General features: G+C 49.9%; 1 protein-coding gene across 1 annotated transcript in view; it reads left to right on the top strand.

The window, feature by feature from the left end:
• TRPM5 (transient receptor potential cation channel subfamily M member 5) overlaps window positions 1–15,285 on the top strand; it is a 473,179-nt gene that overhangs the window by 428,228 nt on the left and 29,666 nt on the right. The window contains exon 22 of the mRNA XM_069625407.1: window positions 3,321–3,393. Coding sequence (XP_069481508.1) covers window positions 3,321–3,393 — 73 coding nt within the window. The remainder of the gene's footprint in view (window positions 1–3,320; window positions 3,394–15,285) is intronic.

The following is a 15,285-nucleotide window of genomic DNA, read 5'->3' as shown; positions in this document are numbered from 1 at the left end:
CGCCCACACAGTCCTACTCCACTACTCTCCCTACTCCATCCAGTTAATTGCTCTTCTTACTGTTTTGTTGACTGATTCATATTGTAATTTGCTTCGATCGTTATTGCTACGTTTCATGTACTAAGTTGTTCAATTGTGCAAATTATCTCTCCACCCCTCTCTCTCACCCTTGCCACTATCTACAGGGCCCCTGGCCCTGTGTCTGCCTTCCTTTCAGAATGGGCTGACTTTAACGCCTCTCTTCTGACATCTACCTCTAAACTCCTCCGCTTTGGAGACTTCAACATCCACCTTGACTCCACAGTTTCTGCCTCTCTTCTGTGATCTCTGTACTTCTCGCTCCCTCACTATTCTCCCCTCCGGCCCTACCCACTCTGCCGGACACACTCTTGATGCCTTCATCCCTGCTGATCACCCACTCACTACTCCGCTCTCCTGGTCTGATCACTCTCTCCTCTCATCTGGGACCTCTTGGCCCCCTGACTGAGCCTCTGCCACGGCTGCCAGCCTCTTTCACGGTCATCTGTCCAATGAAACGAGTGCCAGCTGCTGCGTTTGCCTCCACATTCCTTCCCTTCTCCTTCCCGTCCTCTTAATTTTCCCACTGACTCTGTCCTTGCCAATCTGCATCTTGCTATCACCAACACTCTTGACATTCTTGCCTCTATCATGAAGATCTGCCTGAAACCTGCCTGCAAGCGTAGCAGTTGGTACGACTCTGGCCTAGCCACTCCAAAGCATAAGTGCAGAGTTGCTGAATGAAAGTGGCAGACCTCAGGCTCATCCTCTGACAAACTGGCCTGCCGCCTACACCAAAGACAATACTGTGTCTCTATCCGTTCCAAGAAGAGGGCCCACTTCCAAGCTCGTATCTCTGGAGCCTCTAACAACACGGCTGAACTCTTCAAAATCTGTAAGGAACTAGCCAATCCATCTGCAGTCTCCACCTCATCTCTTCCTTCTCAGGCCCTCTGTATTGCACTGGCCACACATTTCACCTCAAAAACGCAGGACATTCTGACCTCTCTCTCTTCTCCCCACCTCCATTCTTCCCCCTGCTTCCCTTGGCCTCTCTACCAACGCCTCCCACTCTTTCCTCCTCCTCACCTATCGCAACGGATGAGATCTCTAGAGTAGTCCGCTCTATGAAGGTCTCATCCAAACAGGTCACTCCCAGTTCATCCAGAACCATTAAGGACATCTCCTCCCTCGCGCTGGCTCTTGCTGACTTCTGCAATCACTCTCTAGCTGCTGGCTCTTTCCCCTCTTCTCTGAAGCACACCCTTGTGCACCCCCTCCTAAAAATAGCCTTTAGCCGACCCCTCATGTCCGACCAACTACCACCCTATCTACCACACCCTTCCTTGGGAAACTCCTGGAGAAGATGGTAATGCCCCAACTGACCCAACACATTGAGCTTGTTGGTTGTTTACATGACCATCAATCTGGATTCCGAGCATCCAGAGGCAGGGAAACTGCTCTCCTGAACACCCATGAATAACTGCTCACAAATCTTGACTCTAACTCGCCTGCTGTTCTCATTCTCCTTGACCTCTCTATCACCTTTCACATGGTCAACCATTCTTTCCTCATAAAGCGGCTCCAAGATACTCTTGGCATCTCAGACCAGGCACTGAATTGGTTGACTTCCTTCCTCACCGACCACCCTTCCCGGATGCTTCTCCACCTCCATTACTCTCTCTACATGTGGTGTTCCCCAGGGCTTTATCCTCTCGCCATGGCTTTTCAACATCTACCTTGCACCTATTGCTCACCTGACCTCTGCCTTCTCTACTCATTTCCAGGGTTATACAGATGACACACAACTCTTCTTCAAGCTCCCCGCTTCCTCTGCTATCATCCCTGACAGCTTGTCTGGTATTCAGTCTTGGTGCACCTCCAATGATCTCTGTCTTAATGCCAGTAAGACAGAGATTCTTCCTATCGGGACACCTGCTCCCTCCTGCACTCTGGCCATCCTCTATGGGCTCACCTCCCTCTCCTTCCACTGAGGCCAGAAACCTTGGGGTCATCTTCGACTCCTCCCTTTCCTTTACTCCTGACATCTTGGACCTTGCCAAAAAGGCCCTCTTTCATCTTCACCTCCTTAGGGGCATTCTCCCTTTCCTCACCTTCCCCCAGAAGATCAATGTCTCTACAGCTGTGGTCCTCTCCAGGCTAGACTACTGTAACAGCCTCTTCCTCAATCTGCTTCTTTCTTCGCTGTGTCCTCTTCAGCTAATCCAGAATAGGCCTGCAAGACCTATCCTTGTCCTCAAGCCCTCGGACCCTATCCCTCCAGCTCTAAAATCTCTCCACTGGATCCCAGTTGCTGCAAGGATCAAATGCAAGACCCTTTGCATCATCGACATGACTGTCTGGGACCTGGGACCACTCTAACCTGCGACTCTCACTCACTAAATACTCCCCTTCCAGATCCCTTCAATCGTCTTATCTTCTAGCTCCAACTCTCTGCTGATCAAACGGTTCTCCAAGCAGATATTTGGGTGCAGATCTCTCTCCTCAGCTGGCTCCCTCCTATGGAACAGACTCCCTCTCTCTCTTGAATCGGACCACCTCAAGTTCGCAAACAACTCAAGACTTTTCTCTTCTCCCCCTCCTTCCATCTCCCCTCCCGTGCTAACCATCCCCTCTGTTTTGAGATTGGTGGCCTGGTCTCTCAAGAGTCCAATAGGGTGCTGGCCTTCTGCCCAATCGCCCCCAGAAGCCCCACCAGCACTGCCCTCTGGGGCCACACCCACCTGTCGGGTGGCTTGCCTCCACTCCGCACGTACCTGTTGGGCGGTAGCCCTCCCTCTTCGCCATGCACTTTTACCTGCTGCTTCCCCAATGGCACATCTGGCACTTCCTACTCCTTTTTCCCCTTTTTCTTTCACTGCACTTGCACGCTCCGAATGTCACAAGGCCTAGTTGGACTGCTTCCGTTTTCTATTTATTAATTGTCAATTCCTTTGTTTAATTGCTCCCTTGTTCCCTTCCCTTGTGGCGCTTTGAAACACTGTCTTGCTGTTTAAGTGCCTTATAAATATCCAATAGAATAAATACAAAAATAAAGAGGGGAAAGCAGACCGCGGCAAAGCTAGAAATGGTAGAGTCGGCAGCTGGTAGACTCAGTTCAATAAAACAGTGCCCTTCAACCCGAGTCCATTAACAATGGATTTAAAATACTTTATTGCAACTATTTTGCATGGAGCCAGGTGACTAACAGACATGCTTTTGTGTGTTGAGAGCTATTTTCCAGATATCACACATTTCCTCACATTTACTAATATTCTCCTACAATTAACATGTTTTAATAGGGTTGATTGCCTGCTAAAATACTTCAAAGCAATAAAAGAGGATGAAAAACAGCTTAGATCTTTGCAGTCACAGGTAAGCGAACAATGCTTTAACATTCTTGTTGCGTAGTACTTGTATTGTTGTCACATGGTCAATGCACATAACAAGATATAGGGCATTCATCCATGAAATAGTTCTGGACAATATAAGTGGCAATACCTTATACTGTATGTAATTAAGAAGTACAAAAACAAGATCACTTTCTTCTGCCACCTCTGATAACCTGTCATGGCTGCCTGCATGAGGATGTTAACCATAAGCTCCCTGAAGTGCCCGAAATTCCCCATAGTGCACTTCTTTTATGAAGCTGCTGACACAACCTCTGCCAGTATATCCCTTGTAAATTGTGTTCATGATCTGACAGCTACAGAACGATCACTGTAAATAACTTTTTATGAAGCTGCAGCCAAAACCTATGCAATGCGCACTGTAAATCGCTGCTTTCAGGCACTTGTGGCCAACATCTAGGCCAGTATGGTCTCTATAAATAACCTTCATAAAACTGCAGTCACAATCTATACCAGAATTGTTAAATTGTACTTTGATGACATTGAATACTCAAAATAAGCCAGCATTGTCAAATAACGTCCATGTTTCAGGAAGCCCCACCACCACCAAACACATGCATGCATTGCTCTTGCACAGAGGCACACACACACCCAGACATGGCTACACACACACATTCAAAATCTTGAACAAACAAATGCAATACATTCAAATATGCACACATATGTACACAAACACTTTTTTACTTACCACAAATTCACACGCTGGTCTTCTCTAGGTTCCTTAGGGGTCAGCTTAATACATCTTACTCCTTTCATCGTGAGGAAGGTGGATACTACCCTCCACTGCCCAAGCGTAACAACCCCTGCGTTTCGCTTTAGACCCGCAAGAGGTGTGCGCTGACTTAGATTTGCACCAGCACCCTACGTAGACCCCTAATCGACCTAACCAAGCTGAGACTACACACACACACAATCATCTTATAATAACTCCCCAGCCTCACATTGTTCTAATGTTATCTAATAGGATAGGCTATTGTGTGGTGTTCACAGCTACAGTGATTGAACAATGTGTCTTACTGTGTATATACACAAGGTTATGGTCAAAATGACCAGCTCGTAAGATGTGAAGACAATGTTTTGCATGTGCTATTGTTCAAATATCCTTTCTGAATGCTAGCACGCGTCTAGAATTTACATGCCATAGGCATTTTTTCTTTCTATTTCGTCTCTTTCTACTTATTTCTTTCTTGAGATGTGTATTAGTGTGTTTGGTGGGCTGCAAGGTGGGTGAGTGGATCATAGTAGTGGCTAAGTAGAGGCTAATGATGAGGGAGGTGCGGGGAGCGATGTGCTGTGAGTGGGAGACTCTCAGCCTCATGGTGGGGTCGACCTAAAGGTAGGTTAGAGTGTGGCTATCCGCAACACAAAATAGCAGGGTGGCTAAATGCGGTATGCAGTCTAGAACACAGAATAGCAAGGTAGGCTAAATGCGGTATGCAGTCTAGAACACAGAATAGCAAGGTAGGCTAAATGTGGTGTGCAGTCTAGAAGACAAAATGGCAAGGCAGGCTAAATGCAGTATGCAGTCTAGAACACAAAATAGCATGGTCGCTAAATGCGGTATGCAATCAGAGCACAAAATAGCAAGGTAGGCTAAATGCGGTATGCAGTCAGAGCATAAAATAGCAAGGTAGGCTAATGTGGTATGCAGTCAGAACACAAAATAGCAAGGTAGGCTAAATGCAGTATGCAATCAGAGCACAAAATAGCAAGGTAGGCTAAATGCAGTATGCAGTCTAGAACACAAAATAGCAAGGTAGGCTAAATGCAGTATGCAATCAGAGTACAACATAGCAAGGTAGGCTAAATGCGGTATGCAGTCAGAGCATAAAATAGCAAGGTAGGCTAATGCGGTATGCAGTCAGAACACAAAATAGCAGGGTGGCTAAATGCAGTATGCAGTCTAGAACACAAAATAGCAAGGTAGGCTAAATGCAGTATGCAATCAGAGCACAACATAGCAAGGTAGGCTAAATGCGGTATGCAGTCAGAGCATAAAATAGCAAGGTAGGCTAATGCGGTATGCAGTCAGAACACAAAATAGCAGGGTGGCTGAATGCAGTATGCAATTAAGAGCACAATATGTAAGGGTAGGCTAGCTGTGGCAAGCAATCGAGAGCACGGGATATCAGAGGTAAGCTATGAATGTGGTAGGCTAGCTATAGTGGTGCTTAGAATGGTAGATGGGTTAGCCTTTGACTATCGAAAACCTATGATGAATGGTTATTTCACTTTGTTTGGCTGGTTAGGGTTACATATGCATTAGGGCAGAGGTATACCATGCTGTTTGTAATTGTTCGTGGATATTGATGGAGGACGGGAGCTCCACACACCGTTGTGCTGCGTCGTATGTGCCTAATGAATCCTGCGGCAGTTCAGAGTGTGATATATAGGACTCAGGCAATGAATGTTGGGAGCAGGGTAATTTTGTTTTTCACGTACTTACAGTGGTACATGAAGAAGTAGTGCAGAGGGACAGCGCGACGGTCCGCGATCCATCGCGGACAGGCGCAGACAGGTCCTTTTCCCCGGCCCTTCTCATGAAGGCTGGCTTCCAGTGTTGCCAGGTCGGGTATGCCCAGACGTGGGTCCCGTGCCTGCTGGGCCTAGAGACCCAAGCTACTCCTCACTGATGAGCCCCAACAAGGGCGAAACATGTTTGGGGATGCTTGTGGTCTCGTGCAGAAGGGATGTGGCCTAGCAGTTCGGGCTGGACTGCCCCTTTTGGGGTGGGGCCAAGCCTGATTTGCATATGGTCTTTCCCTTCTGTAATGGCTTGGCAGGCGAAGAACGGTGGTCTGGAGGGTTGCCCAGAGCGTTGCCAGTGGTTAAGATTAATTCTAAACCTTCCAGCCATCACCTCTTTGTTTTTGCTATGGCTTCCAGTGTTGCCAGGTCGGATCGAAATAATAAGCTTAATGCCCTTCCAAAACAAGCCCAAAACAAGCTGACCCCCATCCAAATAAGCTGAAAAAACAAGCATGCACCTAAAAAGTTGTGGAAAGGTCTCAAAAGTAAGAAACATAACACAACAAGAAAAACATACATAGACAGAACACTACATAGTGTGTTAGAACAACAATATTTTATTGCATGGTGACTAGAAGTCCCAGATTGCAAAACAATACGGCCCTGAAATGCATTGTATTTGTATTTATTGTTTTATATAGCGCCTTAATCCAAGGCGCTATATAATATTGTAACATGGCCAATTGGAAGCTGAAAAGAAACACGGCTTTCCTGAATACATATCTCTAAGAAAATGTTGTATATAGATTCCAATAATCCTCTAACCCAGTCTTGCAAAAAAAGTTTTCAAAAAATAAATAAATAAAGGATTTTAGTTGATAATGCGTCAGCACTAGGGTGATCACCAAGATAATATTGCTATAGAGTGACGCTTGCTAAACTAAAACAATCCCCTTCTTTACATGTCAGTGTGTCTGTCTGCATGACAAAACTTTTAAAGTGCGCTTTCTTTTTGCATATGCTTAGGCATTTGGCATTGATGGGCCACCTGGTGGGCAAGTAACGATCCCATCAGTGCCAAACACCTATGCATATGCAAAATAAGGGCGCACCCGAGAGCAAGACAAAGCAGCAATTGCCGTCAAGTGCTGCCAGCAGCCCAGTGCAGGACGCTCTGTGCGACGTGTAATGGGCTTAACTGCAATATAAACAAGCCCAATTACACGCGCACAGAAGGTCCAACAAGCGAACAAAAACCGCGACAAGCGACCTCCAAATATTATAAGCGACTTTGGGCAAAAACAAGCCCAAAGTCGCTTATAATAAACAGACCTGGTAACACTGCTGGCTTCTGCCTTCCGGTTCGGGCGGCAGACGGATGAGAGGGCGTGCAGCCAATCAGATGCTGCGTGGCGCCAAATTCAAATGTTGCTTCCTGAAGTGAGTGCAGTGCCTGTCACGGCCATTACGCACATTAAAGATAAGCAGATCGAAGATCGGATGTCGGTGATAATATGAAATGCTGGATTGAGCGGAGGAACACTCTGTTTGCACCTAGATAGTGCTTGCCTGTTCGTATTTCAGAGAATGCAGGAAATAAGACAATCAGGCATACATGTCGGGGAAGAGCTAATCTCACCAGGTTGAGCGGCCTGATGGGCTTCTTCGTCGGCAGTATGTGGTGGCAGGGGGGTTAGGGAGAGAAGGCACCTGCCCTCTCCCCCTGGCTGCTGGGCTGGATGTAGAGATTGGGGTGCAGGCAGGCCCTTTTTCGCGGCCCTACTCAGTGTTGGGTGGGCAAGGGGGAATGAAGGTGGAAGAGAAGGCAGCAGCCAACGCTCGTTTCATTGGACGGATGTTCGGGAACAAGGTTGGCAGAGCATTATGAGTTGTGACAGGGCCGTAGGGACCCAGATGGGTTGTGAGGAGAGAGTGGTCAGACCAGGAGAGCGGAGTGACCAGAGGAGTAGACAGAGTGAGGTTGGGTATGGCCCGAGTGAAGAATGGAGAGGGATAGGGAAGAGCAAAGATCAATGAAGAGGGGGGTTGCTGTGCAAGGGGAGTCTAGGTGGAAGTTGAAGTCCCCTAGTAGTAGTAGCAGGTTGGAGGTGGTAGAGAGTAGGGAGGAACACAAGTCCGCCCACTCAGAGAGGAACAGAGAAGAGGTGCCTGGGTGCCGGTAGACAGTAGCAATGTTCAATGTGGTGGAAGGAGAGATGACCAATTTGCATACTAGGCTCTCAAAGGACGAGTAGGGCTGAGCGGGTAGGATGGAAGAAGGAATCCACTCTGGGAAAGACTAATGCAACCCCACCTCCAGCAAGGTGGGGTCGAGGCTTTGACTCCTACCTCTCCAAACCTCTGATATCCACCTCCAACTCCTTTCTTTCTGCACTGTTCTGCTTCAAACATCTGTTTTATCTCTCCTTACTCCTCCATTGCCCCTCCTCCAATTCTAACATCCCCCTCCCAAGTCCGATTCTCTCCTTCTCAGTCTCTCTCACTCTATCCCCCTTTTCTATTTCACTGCCAACCTTCCCTCAAGTCTTCTTTCTCCTTCCCCTGTCTTTTCCCCGCAAGTCTTTGTTCCTCCACCTCGAATCGTTCCCCGTGCCCCCTTTACTTGTCAAGGGCTAGGGGGCCTATGTGGGGTATGGTTCCCTGGTGTATGCAGTCTCTACAGGCCCCTACTTCCTCTAGGTCCTCCCAGCTATCAAGGACATTCCTGTGGTACAGCTCTGCTGTACTCTAGCTTTTCTCACTCAGAGAGAGGAAAAAGATGCTTCATGGACCAGGTGTTTGCTCCCTGATTAGCTGGGCATGCAGGTCTTCCCTGCAGTGAGGGCTTTAAAAAGGTTGGTGGCCTTTTGTATACATTCTATTTGTCCAAGAAGTTTGGGGAGAAAGTGGTCAACATTTCTCCCTTGCTTGCTGCCTTTTCTGCAAGTAAGAGTGATGAGTATATAAGGGGGAAAGGGCCTCTAATTTGAGGGGGAGCAGGACTACTTGCAACATGGAATTTATACTTTGCATCAAGAGTAAAACAAGCAAGATGAAAGCAATTACATAGCTAGACTGGCAGACTTTAATGCAACTGGTCTAACTATACTTGCTTACTGTAACATGATTCTTTTTATTGGGCATCAAAGGTAACGTAAAAATGATTGAATTTGGTACAGCCTGTCTAGCTATATTTTATCACTGTTTAATGGCATTTATACTGCCCATTAATGGTAAAGCAAACCAGTGCTGTTACATAGCTCAACTGGCATACTTTCATGCAGCCAGTACAGCTATACATTCATACTGTGGCAGGGTATTTATACTGGGCATTAAGGGTAAAGCAAACATGAGGGCTATTACATAGCTAGACTGGTATACTTGGTTGCAAGCAGTCTAGCTATACTTTCATACTGTGGCATAGCATTTTTACTGGGAATCAGGGGTAAAGCAAACACCATTACATGGCTCCAGTGATGACATATGTTTGTCCATATATTCTTATTGTGGCATGGCATTTTGTTATTGGTTAAACCAAGCATAGGTTTTATTATATGGATAGACTGGCCTGGATTAATGGAGCCAGTCTGGACATGTTTTACTGGAAAAGCCAACAGGAGTATGTTCTTATATGGTAATAATGGCATATATATATTATAGTTACACACTGTAGTGACTAGAGTACTCCTAGTCCTTAGTCCCTTTCCTCCATCCTTGTGGACGTCCCCCAACATGGGGACGGTACCAGAACCTTTGGCAGCGAAAAATGTGCAACCCCTTTAAATTTAGCCTCTTTAACGTCTGAAACCCTGCCCTCCGGCGCCTGACCTCAGTTCCCTTTTTACATATCAGGCGCTTAAATAACAGGCTACGATGATCATTTTAGCCCCTGGCACACTAGCAGGGAAGGTGGGTGGAATGTATGGGGGAAAGGGGACTAGGAGTACACTAGTCACTACAATGAGTAACTTTAATTACTTTTCCATCTGGTCGCCTTTCCTCCATCCTTGTCCGTGATTCCTCTGAACAAGACAATTGGGTGTAGCTGTGACAACCTGCCTCAAGCTTAAGAAGAAACAAAAAGGTTCTTCAGAACCGCCTGACCAAACTCTGCATCCCGCCTGGAACTGGTATCCAGGGAAAAGTGCTTACAGAATGTAGACGGTGTGGTGCATGTAGCCGTCTTGCTAATGACTTCCCAGGAAGCGTGCCTCTGAAAGGCGACAGTCGTAGCCTTGGCCCAGTCCGTGTGGGTATGAATCCCCACAGGAACAGTCTTACCCATGGCCAAGTAAGCCTCCAAAATGGCCTGGACCATCCGATGGGCAATGGAAGCTTTGGTGCCAGGAGCCGAGCCCCTGAAGTTGACGAACAACGCCTCAGACTTCAGGAAAGATCTCGTCCGGGAGAGATAGAACTTGAGCACTCTCCTCAAATCTAAGGAATGCAATGCCCTTTCAGCCTCAGACTGCAGTTTCGGAAAGAACACCGGCAGGCAGATTTCCTGGTTCAAATGGAACGGCGAGACCTCTTTGGAAAAGAAGTTTGGATGAGTGCGCAAGATTACCTTGTCATTGTAGAAGGTGGTGAAGGGCTCACACAACAGAGCCTGCAGATCGCTGACCCTGCGCGCAGAAGTGAGAGCTACTTACAGTACTGCCTTGAGCGTCACCAGCCTGATGTCCACCAAGGCCATCAGCTCAAAAGGTTTATGATGTAAAGCTGCAAGAACGAGGTCCCACTTGAGGTGAGCCTTAACCACTGGGTTGGTTGCTGAAAAAATGTGCTCTGGGGAATTCTTGTAGGCCCCAATGACGGCCAAATAGGTGCAACAAGTAAAGTAAAGACCTGGACGTCTGACTGAACCAGCTGTGCAGTAAAGGCCAGCATGTCGTCCAGGGAGCAGTTGAGGGGGTCCAGCCACCTGTCGTGAGGCCAGTGGCAGAACATGGCCAACTTACTCTTGTACTATGAGAGCGTGGAGGGCCTTCTGGCCTCCTGGATCATTTCCCGGTTGTCTGAAAACTGGGAATGGTGCAATCTCAGCTGATCAGGAGCCAGGCCGAAAGGGCCAGCTTGGCCGGGTCTGGATGCTCCACCACCCCACCCTGCTGTGTCAGGAAGCCCCTGCTGGGGATCAGGTGTTGGACAGGCCCCTGGGAGCGCAACTGCAGCAGTTCTGAGAATCAAGTCCTCAACGGCCAGTGGGGGGCAATCAAGATGAGGCTGAAGCCCACAGAGCATCGAAATTTGCATAGGGTGCGCTGGAGCCATGGAGGAGGTAACGCATAGCACCTGTGACATTGGACCATGCACCATGAATCAAATAGAAATCCAGGGTAGCTCCCCAGTCTGAAAGGGAGGAATCCGTTGTCACTACCAGAGTGGGCTCTGGCTGGGTGAATGGAGCTCCCACTGCCACATTGCAGTCCAAATGCCACCAGTGAAGATCCAGAAGTAGGGGCGGAGGGTTAGGGAGCCTGGTCTGATTGCGCTCCTGTTTCCTGATCCCAGTTGGCCCCCAGATGGAGCTGGAGTCATCTCATCTTGAGGTGGGCGTGCCACACTGTGAGCATGCATGATGCTGTTAGGCCCAGAAGGTGCTGGAACCACCATGCAGAGGTGGTCGAGTTGGCCAGAAAGTGCCCTATTGCCTTGTGAAGGGACTGGAGCCTTTCGGACATGGGGAATACCGTCCAACAGGTTGTGTCCCAGTGCACTCCAAGGAACACCAGGTCCTGGGCGAGGGTCAGCTGTGACTTTTTGTCATGCACGGCGGTCGCCGGCAGCTGTGGAGGCGCTGGCGGTGGAGCGGCCATTGACCTAGCCGTCACGCCGCCCGCGCTTTCCTCGGCAGCGGTCTAGTCTTCCAGCCATCCGACCGACGACGTGCATTTAACGAGCGCCAACCCGGAAGCAGGCGCGTTGCAACCATTTCGCGTTAGGCTTCCGGGTTGGTACGCTCCAGTCCTTTCCTTCGCGGCTCTGCCGCTCTCTCTCTCCTGTTTGCTCTCGACTTTCGAATTGCTTCCTGCTCCCCTCTGCTCTACTTCGGCTCTCTTGATCTCTCTCTCCCTTGTTCTCCTGGGTCCTCCCCTCTCAGCCCATTTCATTGGCCTCCCAGCTTTGCAATTTTGTTTCCCCCCGAAACAGTGGCCTTATTCTACTTTCTGTGGTTTTTGCTAATCGATTGAAGCTACTCAGTTCACACCTGGTATCCTGCTGCCATCTTCATCAAGGAAGGGGTTTTTTGTGCCTCAAGGCTTTTTCCCCTCCATCGGTCTGCCCCGGAAGGGGGGCCCCCTTGGCCCCGTGTTAGAGGGGCAGGGTGGCTTCCTCTCGAGGCAGACCTCATCCACACTCCAGGGAGGAGGCATTGAGAAAGAAGAGATTCGGACTTGCATCAAACGAGGAGACTACAGGTGAGCAGGAGGGTGTAAGGGGCACTCCGAGAAGAGGGGCAAAATTGACGGAATCCGGGAGTGAGCCTGACAGTGACACTTTTACTGTTTGAGTGAGAACCCTAGCTGGCGGAGAACATCCGCTAGTCCTTGACAGGAGCGCACCGCACCCCCGGGCAAACTGTCCCTCACCAGCCAGTCATCCAGATAGGGATATAGGAAGTGGCCGTCCAAGCGGAGGACAGCCACCACATTCATGAGCTTTGTGAACACGTGAGGGGCCGAATTGAGGCCGAATGGCAGCACCTTGTACTGGAAGTGGTTTCGACATGATCGTGAACCGCAGGAATTTTTGGTGCGGCTGGTAAATGGGGACATGAAGGTGCACATCTTTGAGGTACAGAAAACACATCCAGTCCCCTGCACACAGTGACTCTTTTATGTGCGCTGGGGTGATGATCTTAAAGCATTCGAGAGGTAAAGATAGGTTGAGGAATGACAGGCCCTGAACTACCCTTAGGCCAGCCTGATTGTTCTTGGGTACCGGATAAGTCCTGGAGCTGGAGCGCCCCTGTCTGATTGAGGGACCGGCTCCAACGCCTGCATGTCAAAAAGAAGAAGGATCTCCTGCAACAGTGCTTGTGACCCCATCTGAAGCAGAGAAGGAGAAGAGGGTAGAGGAAAAGGAAGAGGAAGACTGGAGCCTGTGGAGACTACTGAAAGAATCCAAAGACTCCTGAAAAAACACTTCCAGCTGTCCGTTAAGAGAGCCAGTCGGCATCCCCACAGGCAAGCTCTATTCCCTGACCGTTAAGTCATTGCTTTTTGGCATTCGAAGCAGGAGAGGTGGAGGGTCGACCGGAAACAGCCCTTTAAGGTCCTCTGCTGCTTCCTCCTGTGGTCGCTCGAAGGAGCAGGTTTCGAAGTCGGACCTGCCCTAGGTCTGAGGGAAGGACTTCTGTCCTGGTTTGGTCAGGATGGCCAAACACCTAGACGTCTGCGTTGATGTCTTCTTTTTTGTCAGCTCGTCATCAGTAGACAAATGAAAGAGGTCCTTCCCTTTGAACAGAAGGTCTAGAATCCACTCCTGCACATCCAGGGAGAATTTTGTGACATGCATCCACGCTTCCGCCTCATCTCAACCCCCAGGCAGAGGACTCTGCTGGCAGTGTCGATGTGCGAGACTAGGGACTTCATGAGATCCTGCGCAACCGTGCAGGCTTCTGCCAGCCCGCCCTCGAAGGAGGCCTGGCTCTCTGGGGGGAGGTCGGGCAGGAACTAACTGATCTCTACCCACAGCGTCTGGTTTGCCACACCTAGAAGTACATCAGCATTGGCCTGTCACAGGTGCAGTCAGGCATTGAAATAGCACCTCCTGCCGAAAGACTCGAGGGCCTGTGTCAGATGAGCCGGAGGGGTCACCTCCTGGTCAGAGCCCAAAGGCGGCTGGTCATCGACAGGCAACTGTAGGGGGGGGGTGTTGGTAGTACTGGAGGTGAAAGACTCAGAGGCACCGGCAGGGCCTGGACCAGAGGAGGAACATGCTGGGGTACTGGAACTCCTGGGGGGACCCAGGGGAGTAGGCCTGGGAGACATGACCTGCAGAACCACTTGCTCGATGAGGCCCTTGAGGAGCCCCGACATCTGCGTGGGAGCAAATGAGGAGGAAATGCTTGAAAAAACAATTCTCACAGGCCGCAGAAAACATGGGGGCAAGACCCTCCGCCGCCTGGGGCGGGTATCCAAAAGGGCGAGAGGGATAAAAATAACCCTGTGGAGACCATCCGCCTGCGCTGTAGGGCCCAACCCCACTCCCCGAAAGAAGAGGACTAGAACCCACTTGAGTGGCCCACTATGAAAGTGAATGAGCAGGTTGAGGCCCCGAGTCTGAATCTAAGGTTCTGCCGCATGCTTGTACACCATCTTTGGGCCTGGCACCACACCATGGGGAGGGCGGGCACACAGGACCTGCGCCTCATGCTCGTTTCTGACATGGAAAAGGACTCTTTGCACCCTGACCCTGAAGCAGAAGCACGGTTCTCAGAGATAGCTCCAGAAGGCCTAGGGCCCTCAGGCGGCCAGTAGTCGAAGCACCCTGTGTGACTACCTCAGAGGTGGCTCCGGTAGGCTAAACGCCCTTAGCTATGGAGCCGGTAGTTGTCTGAGATTATGTCTCGGGCTGGATCCTGGAAGCAGAACTCGGCAGCCCCTTGAACCCCATTGCAGGTGATGAAGAAGAGCAGAAGCGCCCCTTCGTGGATTGCCCGGAAGAGCCCCTGGGCACTTCAGCTTCGGAGCAGGTAGCTTTACCGGCCTCAGGGTTTCCAGATCCAGAGTCCAAGGTCTCCTTTCCAGTTGGGGGCCCCGGGAAGGAGTCCCCGTGCTGAGGGGCCGTGGTAAACAAAGGACCTACATTTTCTGGATGCAAGGTCCTTTAGATGACTGGGAGAAGAATGGAAGATCTCTCTCCAGCTGGAAACTCTATCCTTCAAGGCTGGGTGACCAAGAGAGCTGCATGCCGGGCACGGCCCAAGGCACTAAGGCAGAGTGCATGGGGGTCTGAGGCCGGGAACGACCGATCACAGGATCGCCATCCCGTGAAGCTTTCTGCAGCCGACATGCGCCGGGGGAGACCCGGCACCGAAGGGAGGTGAAGAATTTCAAAAAACAAAAGAGTGGGGATCACGTGGAAAGTTGAACAAGTTCCTGCACCTAGCTGCCAGGTCCTACACCTTCTGTAAGTGTGGAAAAAGGGACTGAGGTGAGGTGCCGGAGAGCGGAGTCTCGGGGGCATTCACACTCCCAGGTCCGCCCCCTGCATGCTATGCCAAATTTAAAGAAGTAGCTCATTTTCCGCCTCCAAAGGTTCCGGTACAGTCCCCCAACATGTTGGGTGGATGCTCAAAAGGATGGAGGAAAAGGGACGGGATGTATGAGTGTGGTGCAGTCTGCATGGATATATAATCTGTCCGCGATGTCGAGGTAAG

Source organism: Ambystoma mexicanum, chromosome 11 (assembly GCF_040938575.1).
Source record: "Ambystoma mexicanum isolate Mex_15411 chromosome 11, UKY_AmexF1_1, whole genome shotgun sequence".
Taxonomy (NCBI): Eukaryota; Metazoa; Chordata; class Amphibia; order Caudata; family Ambystomatidae; genus Ambystoma; species Ambystoma mexicanum.
Note: the sequence above shows the minus strand (reverse complement) of the source record. Positions and strands in the feature narration are given on the sequence as shown.